Source organism: Gambusia affinis, linkage group LG07, assembly GCF_019740435.1.
Source record: "Gambusia affinis linkage group LG07, SWU_Gaff_1.0, whole genome shotgun sequence".
Classification (NCBI taxonomy): Eukaryota; Metazoa; Chordata; class Actinopteri; order Cyprinodontiformes; family Poeciliidae; genus Gambusia; species Gambusia affinis.
This window is the reverse complement of record NC_057874.1, coordinates 12,607,779-12,620,167: the sequence shown is the minus strand read 5'-3', so window position 1 is coordinate 12,620,167 and position 12,389 is coordinate 12,607,779. Positions and strand designations below refer to the sequence as shown.

Genomic DNA, 12,389 nt, shown 5'->3' with positions numbered 1-12,389 from the left:
CACTGCTCACATTTGGTCACTATTTTGATTTCTGAGTATTTTCAAGCTGATATTTATGATTGTCGCAACCTAGTGGAAGAATGAAGAACTGCGCTCAACACGTCCAAAGGGGGAAATAAAAACTAAAAACTTGGGGGCCTGCAGCGACATAAGGATGATGTAACATCAAGCAACAAACTTCACAAGTTAAGCATAAACTTCACAAACAAAAATCAAAATGTTTTACTGATTGGTTCAATACAAAGCACTTTGAAATTTAATCTATGAAGCTGATACATAGGTAATAATAATAATAATAATAATAATAATAATAATAATAATAATAATAATAATAATAATAATAATAATAATAACCAGTATATTAGGAAAATACACTAAAACCACCAAATCACCTTAAAATTGTTTGCCAACAACTCACCAAAGTCATCTGTGTGCCTTATGTATAGTTATGATTAAAGTTTTTATTAAAGGTTTAAACAGAGGTCATTATACACTTCATTTATACAAACAAATATGTGAGCTTTTCAAATACTTCTCTTCAAAACAGGGGAAGTGAAGTATTTCACTATGCGCACTTGACAACTTTTATTCTGAAAATCCGCGCCGGACGTCACGCTGGCCCTTGCCTGTTTCACTTTTGACGGCTTGTATTTAACTCGGTCGCTGGTTCCACACGGTGCGCCTGGAGGACTGCATCGTGAGCAAAGATGAGTCTTGCGATGAGATTTTGGACCCTGGTGGTGAACGCTTTGTGCATCCCGATGCATATAATCAAAGCACTCGGTCTGTACGAAGGTTATAAACGCGTCTTTCCCATTTGCCTGCAACGCATATCGATAAACTACAACAAGATAATGCACGATGAGAAAGCGCAGTTGTTTGGCAGTCTGTCAGAGTTCACCAAGCCTGGCAAAAAGCTCACACTTCTGGAAATAGGTTGCGGTACCGGGGCAAATTTTGAGTTTTACCCGCCTGGCTGTAAGGTAATCTGCACCGATCCGAACCCACACTTCAAGAAATATCTGGACAAAAGCATGAAGCAGAACGACCACCTCACCTTTGACCAATTCGTGGTGGCCTCGGGGGAAGACATGGCGTCAGTAGCGGACGAATCGGTGGACGTTGTTGTCTGCACCCTGGTGCTGTGCTCGGTTGCAGATATCCCGCAAACCCTGAGAGAGGCGCACCGCATACTGAGACCAGTAAGAGGTTTTTGAAATGGGCAAATATTTCAGTAGTTCAAAACCAAACACACAGGAAGGAATTGCAGTCACGTGTGATAGATTAGCCCTATATCATTTCTGCTCAGCTTAGTCCTTGTGTAATGTAATGTAATTATGAACCTGGATGATAATAAGTGGGTTGAAAATCAGATGGACTTACAAAGGATAATTTGTAAGGTGTGGTGACATATTAAAACTTAGGGTCTTAGTTTTCATTAGTATAAATGAATAAAACCATGGAATAAAAACATTAAGAAACTGTAACTATATGTTAAAAGTTTTTCCCCCCCAGTCATTAACTAACAGTAACTGATGGTAAACAGTTGTTAACCCACCCTGCTGTTATTTATAACTTATAGATTTTTTTTTTTTTTATCAGGGCTTCTTACTCCCTCCCATTACCTGAACTGGAAATATCAGGTTTCAGTTATGTAACCTGTTGCACAGGCACTGGCTTGCAAATATAAAGCCATGAGAAGACGCCTTAAACTCATTTATTTATTTTTTGGCAGAGAAATTAATGCTTCTCAGATGGAGCATATTAAAACTTTAGAGAAAAACAAAAGTATTAGGAAAAACAGAACAGGGAAAGAGCAACAGTTGTTTAGTGTCTGGGATCCTATATTTTTTTATATTTTAGTTTTCAATAATGTAGATGTTCTTCTTTTATTTAAAACATAACACTCTTGTTATGTAAATTTGGGATAATTTACAGTTTAATAATTGCAAAAATATTTTTAAATGGTTCACTATTGTTACATTTTAATCACACATACGCTCAACCATGTTGTGTTACTCTCCTACCAACCTGTTCCTATTTCAAATCATCACTTCCAAATAATTTGCCATCTGTGTATGCTAGGAAAAGTAACTGTCAGCCAGCTAAACACTGCAAACGGTGGAGGAATGTGGGTGCTTTGTTAGTCTTTGCTTCATACAGATAAAGAAAACTGCTGTTACTCTGTTAAGTTCCCTGGCATCTTGTTAAAAGAAGAAAACAAAGGAAAGCCAAGGTCATAGCTTTCCTTTGTAGCAGTTTCTAAAGTGTAACTTTGTAAAATCTTGGTACAACTTGTTATGGGAAACCACTGCTTAGCTAATAGGTACTGACAAATAGGACTAAACTATGTAGATATGCTGTGTCAAGCTTGTAGGGAAGAAATAAGGTAATTCATTTCCACCTGTTGAAATATAAAACAATTTGACCTAAAACTTGTAAATATTCCTGAAGTAAAAACCTTTATCATCAGACCTTGTCATCCAACTTTAGCATTTTGCATGGTTTAAAGTTTAGCTTTGTAGTAAATGTATAAAGTTCCCTGTGAAATAATGAACCAAACCAATTTCTGCCACAAAGGTTAAAAAAATAAATATTGAAGTGGTAAAATTGATTAGTAATAAGCTTTGTAATAATTACAAATCTTAAATCTTTGTCTCTCAGGGTGGTGCCTTCTTATTCCTGGAGCATGTGGTGGCTGACCCCTCAACATGGTCGTACTTCTTCCAGCACGTCTTCCAGCCTGCGTGGTACTACTTTGGGGACGGGTGCGAAGTCACTCGGGAAACCTGGAAATATTTGGAGTCAGCTGGATTCTCTGAGCTCAAACTCAGACACATTCAAGCAAAACTTATGTTTATGATCAATCCGCACATAGTAGGCTATGCAGTGAAATAAGTTCCTAGTAATAACGTTTATAAAACGTTATTATGACTACCAGTATATGAATATACCCAGCTTTGTATTGTGCCTATTCCTTGTGTGGGATGATTACTAGGAGAAAAGAGCACTTATCTTAATTTTTGTATTCAAGAAAATGTATTTTCTAAAGATTATATCTGTTTAAAAACAGCATACTATTCTAATGTTTAAATTATTGTTAACTACACATGTGATGGTAGCAAACATAAATTGCTGTGCCATCACTTATCTGTGAAGCCACTTATCAATAGCTACCATGTAATCAACTAAGATTAAAAGATTGTTTAAAAATGTTTTCTGAATAATTTATTCCTGGATTTAGCTTGGGTCACACAAAGTTGACTCAAGTCCTCATTGGCTGCTAAAGGAAGGAAAATAGGAGAAACTACCGCAATGTTGTCCTTTGTCACCATCTAGTGGTAAAAAAAGAGATGAGTACAGTTTAATCTTTTCATCTGCTTTAGTCTTTTCGGCCGTTGTTGCACTTAAACCGTTTTTCAAGGTAACATGCAGCCTTGTTTTATGAAATTTTGCAGACTACTTTGTTTCGCATTCAGCACCCCTTTTCATCTACTGCAGTTTATTGGCCTGCGTGGTATGTACAAACGAGTGTTCCCCTTCCTCGCCTACAGCGTAACATTTTCATACAACGATAAAACCCACAAGCTGAAGAGAGAACTGTTTCGGAACCTTGGAAGGTTCGCAAACGATGACGGGACGCTTCGGTTGCTGGAAATCGGCTGTGGCAGTGGAGCAAACTTCAGGTTTTACCCCTATGGCTGCACGGTGATCTGCACTGACCCCAATCCGCACATGGAGCCGTACCTGCGTATGAGCATGGAGGCAAACAAGCACCTGACTTATGACGAGATGTTAGTTCTCTCTGGTGAGGACATGAGAGAAGTTGAGGACGAATCGGTGGACGTCGTGGTCTGCACACTGGTGCTGTGCTCTGTGAACAACGTGGGAAGGGTCCTGCAGGAGGCCCGACGCATTCTCAGAAATGTGAGTTTTATGGCGCTGCCTTCACGTGTAGTGGGACATACAGCAACTTGCACAACTAAACACGTTTAATTGGGATGTTGTGAGATAGATCAGTGAATCCTGAGCAACGAACTGCTTTCAGAAGTCACCTATTGACTGCATTTCCTGTGTGTAATTTAATCTCTACATAAATACAGCTGTTCTTGTACACAGATGTTTGTTAGAGATAATCAGTGAACACAAGGAAACTTAAACCAGAAAAAAGAGGAAAATCACAGTAGCGAAGAGCACCGCTGCAAACCTGTTCACAAATAGTCATGCACTTTGCAAAGATTGCAGGCATATAGCTATTGTTGAAAGAAAGTCAAAATGTCATGTTTGCTGCTTAACATGTATGAATGAGACACAGAAAACATGTATTTAAAAAAGTACTCTAATCAGACCATAAAATGACTTTGAGCCTTATTTGCAAAATGCTACGTGAGTGGATAACTAACACACCATCCCTATGGTGAAACATAGTGGTGGCAGCACCATTAGGTTTCAGGATGGCTGGTCAGACTTCAAAGTAATCTGTTTGGAGCTAAACAAGTTAATCCTAAAAGAGAACCTGCTGGAGGCTGGAAAAGATTTAAGGCCGCAGCTGAGGTTCACCTTCCAAGCAGAACAACGGCTTGAACATCTAGCCCAGAGCTGCAATATAATGAGAATATTCATGTGCTAAACTGGCCCAAAGTCCGGCTCTGAATCCAATTATTTACATCAAATCTGTCCCAGGTTGAGCTGTTCGTAATGAGGAATAATGATATATTTGTTTATATCTGCAAAGGAACATGTAACGTTTATCTTTACGTGTAGTGTAATTTGCAAGTCACCATTTATTTCTTAAGCACCACCATACAGATTAAATGCTGATATTGCATTACCTAAAAATAATCTAGTTAATTATGCACATGTAATCATGCATTTTTAAAATTGTACTTTTCATGTATATGTATAGTTCTAAAGAGTAAGATGACTCAACCCAGCAGGACTTTATGGTGTTAATGTTGCATTTCATTGATTCAAATTCCAACACAACATGGCTTCTTATCAAGGCAGTCTAGACCTCTGTGCTAGTTTAGATACTTGTTGGAAAATACATTTCATAGAAAATCAGGGATGTCTTGAAGTAGTAGTAAACTAAGGCAAGTATGATGCAAAAGCAAATTCATGACTAGTGCAGGCTTTAAACAATTTTCCTTTTACTTTAGATCCCGGTAATGACTGAGTTCAGGCTAAACTGCTGAAAGCCTCACTGCAGATTTGACCAGTCAGAACCAGAAGGCTGTCTGGTCTGTACTGGAGCAAACCTGAACACTCAGAAACCCCACCTGCTGTTGGTTTTCTCTTTCAGGGAGGGGCCTTGTATTTTCTGGAGCATGTTGTGTCTGATCCTTCCACGTGGACATACTTCTGTCAGTATGTGTTTGAGCCTCTGTGGTGCCTCCTTGGAGATGGCTGCATGGTTACCAGAGCTACATGGAAAGACCTGGAGGAAGCTGGCTTCGCTGAGCTTCACCTAAAACACATAGAGGCTCCGGAGGTTTCTTTAATGATTAGGCCACACATCATGGGATATTTGATTAAATGAAATATGCTTTTTGTGGTTTCGAGTTAGTTTAAGACTTCTTTACTAATTCATTTCTTTTAAAATAAATAATCTATTAAATTTAGACCAAATGGTGAAACATTTTTTAATCAACAGAAGAAACAGTCATAGCAACAGATCAAATTTTAAGGAGCAAAATACCAACATATTCATGCACAAATGCAGCAAACAGCCACGCATGATACTGAGAGAAAATATATTTATTTACTCACCGAATCGGCAACATTTCATATACTGTTTGTTCTTTCTCACTCCTCCCAAGATGTACAAATAAATATTACCTGGACTTTGTGCTTTTTTTTTCCCTGATTGTCAAAATAACTGCCAAGTAACAACCAAACCACATTTAATATTTCTGATACCCTTTATACTCCATTGCACAAATATAAGGAATGACAATTGTAACATCTTTTTAAAAAGGGAAAAGAGGGGAATTGCTGGTTCACATAATTAAAAGAAATTGCATCTTTGTGATATTTAAACAGTCAAAATTCTGCAGATGCTGGTCATTTAACTCCAATAGCAAGAAGTTTAAAAACACAAGGAAATAGGAAAGGGATACATTTGGAAACTGAGACTCAATGTTAAAGCTCACAATTTCAAACCTCCCAGTATTAAAAATGTACACAACTATAAATGTTATAGCGTTAGCATTTTTTTTTTGCTTAAAAAACAGCAGTTGGAAAAATGGCCAATTTGTCCAGTAAATCTCACTGCCAAAAGTCACTTTTTATCAGAGTAAAAAAAAAAAAAAAAAAGACTGGAGGCTTTCAGCCTGAAATGAAGTGTTCCCAGAAACCCAGACATGTCCAAATGAATGAGAGCTGTGTCATTTCACACCGCCTCGATATGGATTGAAAAAGTTTATCCCGTTTTAACGCAGTAAAGATCCTTTAATGTTTTCAGTTCTTCAATCAGTGTCTTGTTTTGGTTCTCCAGAACTGCAACACGGTTTTCCAGGCATTTAACATATTCCTTTTTCTTCCGCCGACATTCGCGAGCAGCTTCCCTGAAACCAGGAAAACCATCAGTACTTCCAACTTTAAAACAAGGGAATGAATGCATTGTTTTGTCAAAGTACAAATTCTCAAAGCATCAAGATGGTGTGAACAAACAAGGTTCACCTCACACAGATAATAACTGAATGAATATGAATTAATAATGAGGTTTTTTTTTGTGGCTGATTGTTCTTTTTTTTCTGTGTCTGGAGGGGACCTGAGCTAATTCAGGCCCCTCCTAGCCAGGTAACATCATGTGCAGCAGCTGCAGCAGCCAAATGGCTTGACTACTGAAAAACCTTTCCTGCTCAGCAACAACATAAAAATTCAGATAAAGATGTTTTTCACTTTGGAAAATGGAAGCAGGAAAAAGTCTCCTGAATGGAAAGAAAATGTTTCCGTACTTAAAAAGTTCTGGAAAATAATCTGAGTAAATGCCGTACTTATCCTGACTCATTCAAATTGTGCAGGGGTTTTATGAACAGTGCTTAAACTCTCGTTAATAATCTGCTTACCAAACAAGCAAAGGCACCTTTGACACATCTATTTTTTTCAGAATGAAAACATCGCTCTGTCCAAACTGCTGTGGGCTTTTTAGTTGAGCCACCACACTAAACTGTGTACTTACCTGTTTTTTGCAAGCCTGATTTCCCGCTTTAGTGTTGGATCGTCAGTTTTAGTCTGGGACAGTCCAACAGGAGAGCTCATCACAACAGTCTGGGGAAGGGAGGCAGATGTGGATGCTGTCCGAATCTGGTACGTCTGCACCTCTCCTCCGGCACCTACACAGGGATCATGTGAATCCTGTCAACTTTTAGCATTTGACTGAGAGTTTTATATTGTGACTACGCCACAACATATTTTACTTTGGATGTGTGATTTGTAAAAGCACCTTCGCTGTTAACACCCTTTTTTTATTTTCCTTTACACATTCAATACTCTGAAACTGTTCATTTCTTTGCCAACAGCCCTTGGAGTCAATAACTCTCATACGGGAGATGATTAATAGAGTTTTTCTGGAATTGCTTTTATTTGTTATAAACATAGCTGAATAATATTTAAATACTTTTTTGGGAAATATTTAACCTGTTTCCCCATTTCAATTACAAAATAAGAATAATAAATAATACTGGCAAAACAAAATTTGATGAATATGCTAAACGTTCACCTTGTACTACTACTTGGTTGCTAGGCACGAGTATCTGCTGGCCATCGGGTGTCTGGGCATACTGAAGGATGGTAGCTCCTTGTGCTCCACCAGAGTTGGCCATAGTGACGGCCTGTAGACCATGAATGCCTTCAGACCCTGGAGATGCCAGCTGGATTGTACCATTAGCACCTATGGTAACTAATTATGAAGAAAAAATTAGAACTTGGTAAGGCACAACAAAGAAAGGACAATCTTGGTGGTAAAGTTAAAACATGACAGGAAGCGATATTCCTTATTTCATTAGATGTACTTGTTTGCATATTTCACTCCATTAGAGAAATCAAAAGTACTGTACGCTAAAATTAATTACAAATATCAAGTGAGCTTCAGACATCTCCACATCCAATGTGAGTATCTATGTATTCACTTTAAACTGAAGGAGCCGTTCTTACTGTACTGGCCGGTGCTGGTCTGGTAGATTGGTGTGCTTTGTACAGTAACACCTGTCATTCCTGTGGATGCTGGGCTGCTATCCTGTCCTTCTATGTGTGTTGTTTCCTCAGATGACAGGTCATTGAAGATCTTTCTGCAGGACAAAATAATTAATGTAATTTCTCAAATTACATCAAAGCTGTGCTTTCTGGAATTCAATTTGATCAACTTCTTACCTGTATGACGGCCGCCTTGCCAGTATTTCTCTGGTCTTGTGGGTTGTTGTTCCACTATCTGAGGAGTCTTGTGAATCTTCACTATCACTACCCTGGGCCTTGGCAGTAGAAGGTGAAGTTATAAGAGCAAGTAGTAGTATAATATCCTTTCTTACATATGAACAAAAATCTTATTTTGAATGACAGCCTTTTAAATGAGAAGGTGTACTATAGTACTGTAAAACTAGGAAGCTACTCACTATGACCATATTAAAATAATCACTCAAAAAAAAAAAAAATAGAATACTTCCATACAGCAGTCAAGAAATCTTATCTTTATGCCAACTGTTTGAAAAACCGAATAAATTTCGGTTTGCAATTTTCTTGTCTAGATTAGAACAATGAGAATGAAAAAGGAGAGTGCCAAGAAAAGCAGCTGTGCTCACCGTTGCACTCTGTGCCTGAGGGGACTGAATGACTGATGACTGTGCAGACTGGATCACTCCCTGAACCTGAAACTGACCCCCAGGAAGTTGCACAACAGCCACAGAAGAGCCTCCCAATGACATCTAGAAAAATTCAAATAGAAATAAAATTCAGACAAAAAATGGTTTGCCACATAAAACATTAATCGAAGAGAATTTCCTAAACAAGTAAAAACAAGCGCACAAACCACATGTAGTCTCATTTATACTTAGGTTTCAAGTGATTTTTGTTTTGCTTTAACTTACCCATTAAAAAAGATTTTAAGCCAAGAGTCATAAATGAAATGTTCTTATCATAAAAATGTAATCCATGTTATTTTACATACTTCACAGACATTAGAAAACTTAACTTGGAAAGACAGCGACAACACCTTCTACTTTACCACCATTCTTTACCATGAAGCGTTTCTATGACTACATAATTTATATCTGTAAACAGTCTGTACAATTTGAGCTCCAAAAGTGACCCAATTTAATAACAATATTGTTTTTAAGTCAGTGAAAGATAATCTAAATAGATTATTCGACGCATACTTGATTCATTGTAGCTTAAATTATTGCACAGTGAAGTTCAGCACATGAAATACCAAGTAAAAGAAATTTACAAAAATAATTCTACTATTTTAAACACAGTGATATCATACTTGAATTAAATATATAAATATTTAAAAATGTATTCAATAAATTAATATATTTAAATAACTTTTAATGCATTAATTTTTACATTTGAAGAAACTAGGGAAAGGTATCAATAATTACAAACAGTATTGATACATTTATATTACTTTGTGAGATTTTCTGGCACTCTATTTGCAAAAACTCAAACTCAATGCTAGTTTTCACACCGAAGAACTCTTAGTGGAAATATACAAATGTAAATCAAATCAAGCGCTGTAAATAATGTTATATTAGTTTCATGTGTAAAAGCTTTGATCTGCAGCTTTTCAATTAAAAAATGATTATAGATATCAACTTTTTTTCATACAAAATGGTTTCATTATTTTCATAATGATGAGGGATTTTATGCTGTCTTCATATAACTTTAAAACATATTTAGACAAAAATGCAGCAACTTGGGCAGGTTTTGTCATTCTGAATTTGATTAGTACTAAATTATAAGCCGAGTACCAACCACAGCTTAAAGTCGAAACTGTGTTCATTTCTTAATGCTAAACGAGCTTGTACAGCTCCAGAAAATGGCAGGTTTTCTTTTTAATGGCATATATTAGTTACCTGCTGCGCTATCTGTGAGAACTGAGAGGATGTGATGGTAGTGGGAATGGTTGCAGTCTGTGACTCAGTGCCATTGCTGCCCTGCTGTACTTCTTCCATAGTAACTGAGAAAAAATAAATCAATATTACTGACTCACAGCAACTCTAATGTAACAACAGTTGTTGTGCCTCGCCGTTTCCCGTCTATACTTTGCTGAAAACACCAAGCTGCATGGTCCGGCTGATTGCGCCTAAATAAACGTTAAAATATGCGCAATCACTAAAAAACCTCCTTCTTGTTACTTTTTGTTTCAGATCAATTATGACCTTAAATAAATAAAAATAAATCAACCAGAATACGACTTCCTCTTTGGTTCACTCAAATTTGACAATGCAAGTAACGTTAATATCGAGTTGCGAAACACAGCAGGGATCTGGAGTCAATACTGCTGACTTTTTACCCTCATTGATTTGATGCCCAATCCTATAAAATGTGCAACTTTATAACGAGAAAAAAACAGCACTTAAAAATATAGAGCTTTTACTTCTAGAACGTTCGAGCTCACCAATGTTAGAGCTACTAGTTAACGATGGCTAACCACTTAAGCGGATGTAATACACTTTAGAGCGATAAAAGCAACCGTTTCTGAATTACATGCTTGGCAAGTTTCGTTAGGCTGGTATACGGCATGGATGAGCTTTTTGTCTCAGTGAGCAAATATATGTAACTCTGTCACTGGCACGCAACTTATCGCGTCAAAAGACGTCAGCGATACGAGGAGCCATTAAGCTAACTACACCTTCCCTTTTCGTAGAACGGCGAGCCATTGACGAAGCGACGAGCCGCCATTACGGCCAGAGCGGAGCAGACAGAGACGAGTACAAAAAGTACCGCTCAGCCAGCTGGATAATTTACCTTCTCAATGAAGTGGGACTGTTCTTGTTCACAGCGTGAAGCTCGGGCAATTGGTGTAAAGACTTTTATTTCGGTAGGAACCTGTAAATTTACTTAGCAGTAACGGCTAACAGCTAAAAACACGAAGATGTCAGCAAAAAAAAAATAGCTGACCACTTTTCTCCCCCCCTCAAAGGAAATGGGCGGGGCTTATGAGTACAGAAGGATTACGTAATTATTCCTTTGAGCTTTGTGATTGGAGGAAAAAGTTTGAGCGTGCCGTGCCATAAAGTTGGAGTTTACAGGAGTTGTACAATAAAACAATATTACAGTAGATTAAAATATTATTGCATATTGTAATTCTGTGCTTGTAGTTTCAAAAAACATATGGGGAAATTTTCTATTCAAAGTATGTAAGGTTTAAATAAATATACTTGCACTTGTGTAATAATACTACTGTTGTGCAACAATTCAATGGATTATGATCTTATTACTTAAATCCTGCCCTCCACTAAACCTGTATTAAGTCAGAGATATTAATCTGTGCTTTAATAGTTTTTTTTTTTTTTTACATGCCTCCAAAATTGTACTGGGGAAGTAAGAGTTCACTCAAATTCTCATCTCTAAATAAAAGTAATATAATACCGACATGTTTCTTCAGTCTTTCCTTATTCTTATATATTACCATCTACTTTAAAGTGAAACTTTTGCCATTTTTTTAATGGTCAGTCAAGTCTTGACTGAATTTTGAACATAATATTTTATGGGGCACAACATCTATTGTTATAACTTTCTGCAGCATGATTTTCTGGTATTTTGAAATGTTTTGAATTCTTCCTTTTATGAAATGCATAGTTTGTTTCTCTTGAATTTGCACTTTTTTGCATACTCTGCATCTGAAAGTACATTCATACTGAAGCGCACATTTTTTGCATGTAGATTATGAATAAATTCTGATAAAATTTGAAGTTCTTGTCCCTATTTTACAAGGAACTGTATAGGTTTCCAACATGGTATGTGGTTTCAAATTCTTTAATCACTACAGAAATATGGAAAATCCGAACATATAATACAACACAACAGATTGACATTAAAAAAAGGCTATTTTCAAATAATGTGAAATCTAACATTTCAGAACCTGTCATTCTCTATGCACTACTATAAGTACAGAAATATTGAGGCACATTGTATGATTAAATGTTTCGGTTTATTCTGCATTACTTATACATTAAGTATAAAACAAAGTACAACAAACCAAATGGTAGAAAGCAAAATGGTAAAGGGTGTACCACTTAATATTTAACATATTGAGTTAAAACACCTCCATAGACGGTGGATTACACCCTCTTGAAGCAAATGTAGATTTCACAGAGTAATTAATATACAACATATTTAGAGTGCATACACAAAATATTCACAACTCAGTAGAGATGAATGCAATCTTA

General features: G+C 36.8%; 3 protein-coding genes across 4 annotated transcripts; 2 read left to right on the top strand and 1 right to left on the bottom strand.

Moving 5' to 3' along the window:
- Positions 1-617: 617 nt before the first annotated feature.
- LOC122834772 (methyltransferase-like protein 7A) lies at positions 618-3,215 on the top strand. The gene is made up of 2 exons (XM_044123499.1): positions 618-1,202; positions 2,665-3,215. Exons 1-2 carry the CDS (start codon positions 708-710, stop codon positions 2,896-2,898), a joined length of 729 nt encoding a protein of 242 aa, XP_043979434.1. The 5' UTR covers positions 618-707; the 3' UTR covers positions 2,899-3,215.
- A 214-nt stretch (positions 3,216-3,429) lies between these two features.
- LOC122834770 (methyltransferase-like protein 7A) lies at positions 3,430-6,283 on the top strand. The gene is made up of 2 exons (XM_044123498.1): positions 3,430-3,927; positions 5,303-6,283. The coding sequence occupies exons 1-2, from the start codon at positions 3,430-3,432 to the stop codon at positions 5,537-5,539; spliced, it is 735 nt and encodes a 244-aa protein (XP_043979433.1). The 3' UTR covers positions 5,540-6,283.
- atf1 (activating transcription factor 1) lies at positions 5,618-11,586 on the bottom strand. 2 transcript variants are annotated; one of them, XM_044123495.1, is made up of 8 exons: positions 10,966-11,586; positions 10,071-10,174; positions 8,799-8,921; positions 8,374-8,471; positions 8,158-8,291; positions 7,724-7,903; positions 7,184-7,337; positions 5,618-6,566 (listed from the first exon to the last, which is right to left on the bottom strand). In XM_044123495.1, exons 2-8 carry the CDS (start codon positions 10,167-10,169, stop codon positions 6,422-6,424), a joined length of 933 nt encoding a protein of 310 aa, XP_043979430.1. In that variant the 5' UTR covers positions 10,170-10,174; positions 10,966-11,586; the 3' UTR covers positions 5,618-6,421. The 2 variants fall into 2 exon arrangements, with proteins under 2 accessions (XP_043979430.1, XP_043979431.1); XM_044123496.1 differs by lacking the exon at positions 10,071-10,174.
- Between the last annotated feature and the right edge of the window lie 803 nt (positions 11,587-12,389).

Bases quoted from the DNA above. Each gene is read 5' to 3' on its own strand.
- LOC122834772 (XM_044123499.1), top strand. From the start codon at position 708: ATGAGTCTTGCGATGAGATTTTGGACCCTGGTGGTGAACGCTTTGTGC. The intron at 1,203-2,664 runs GTAAGAGGTTTT...TTTGTCTCTCAG, and splicing joins CGCACCGCATACTGAGACCA to GGTGGTGCCTTCTTATTCCT.
- atf1 (XM_044123495.1), bottom strand. From the start codon at position 10,169: ATGGAAGAAGTACAGCAGGGCAGCAATGGCACTGAGTCACAGACTGCA. The intron at 8,922-10,070 runs GTAACTAATATA...GAATTTTTCTAG, and splicing joins TCTCACAGATAGCGCAGCAG to ATGTCATTGGGAGGCTCTTC. The intron at 6,567-7,183 runs GTAAGTACACAG...TCCTGGTTTCAG, and splicing joins ATCAGGCTTGCAAAAAACAG to GGAAGCTGCTCGCGAATGTC.
- LOC122834770 (XM_044123498.1), top strand. From the start codon at position 3,430: ATGCAGCCTTGTTTTATGAAATTTTGCAGACTACTTTGTTTCGCATTC. The intron at 3,928-5,302 runs GTGAGTTTTATG...TTTCTCTTTCAG, and splicing joins CCCGACGCATTCTCAGAAAT to GGAGGGGCCTTGTATTTTCT.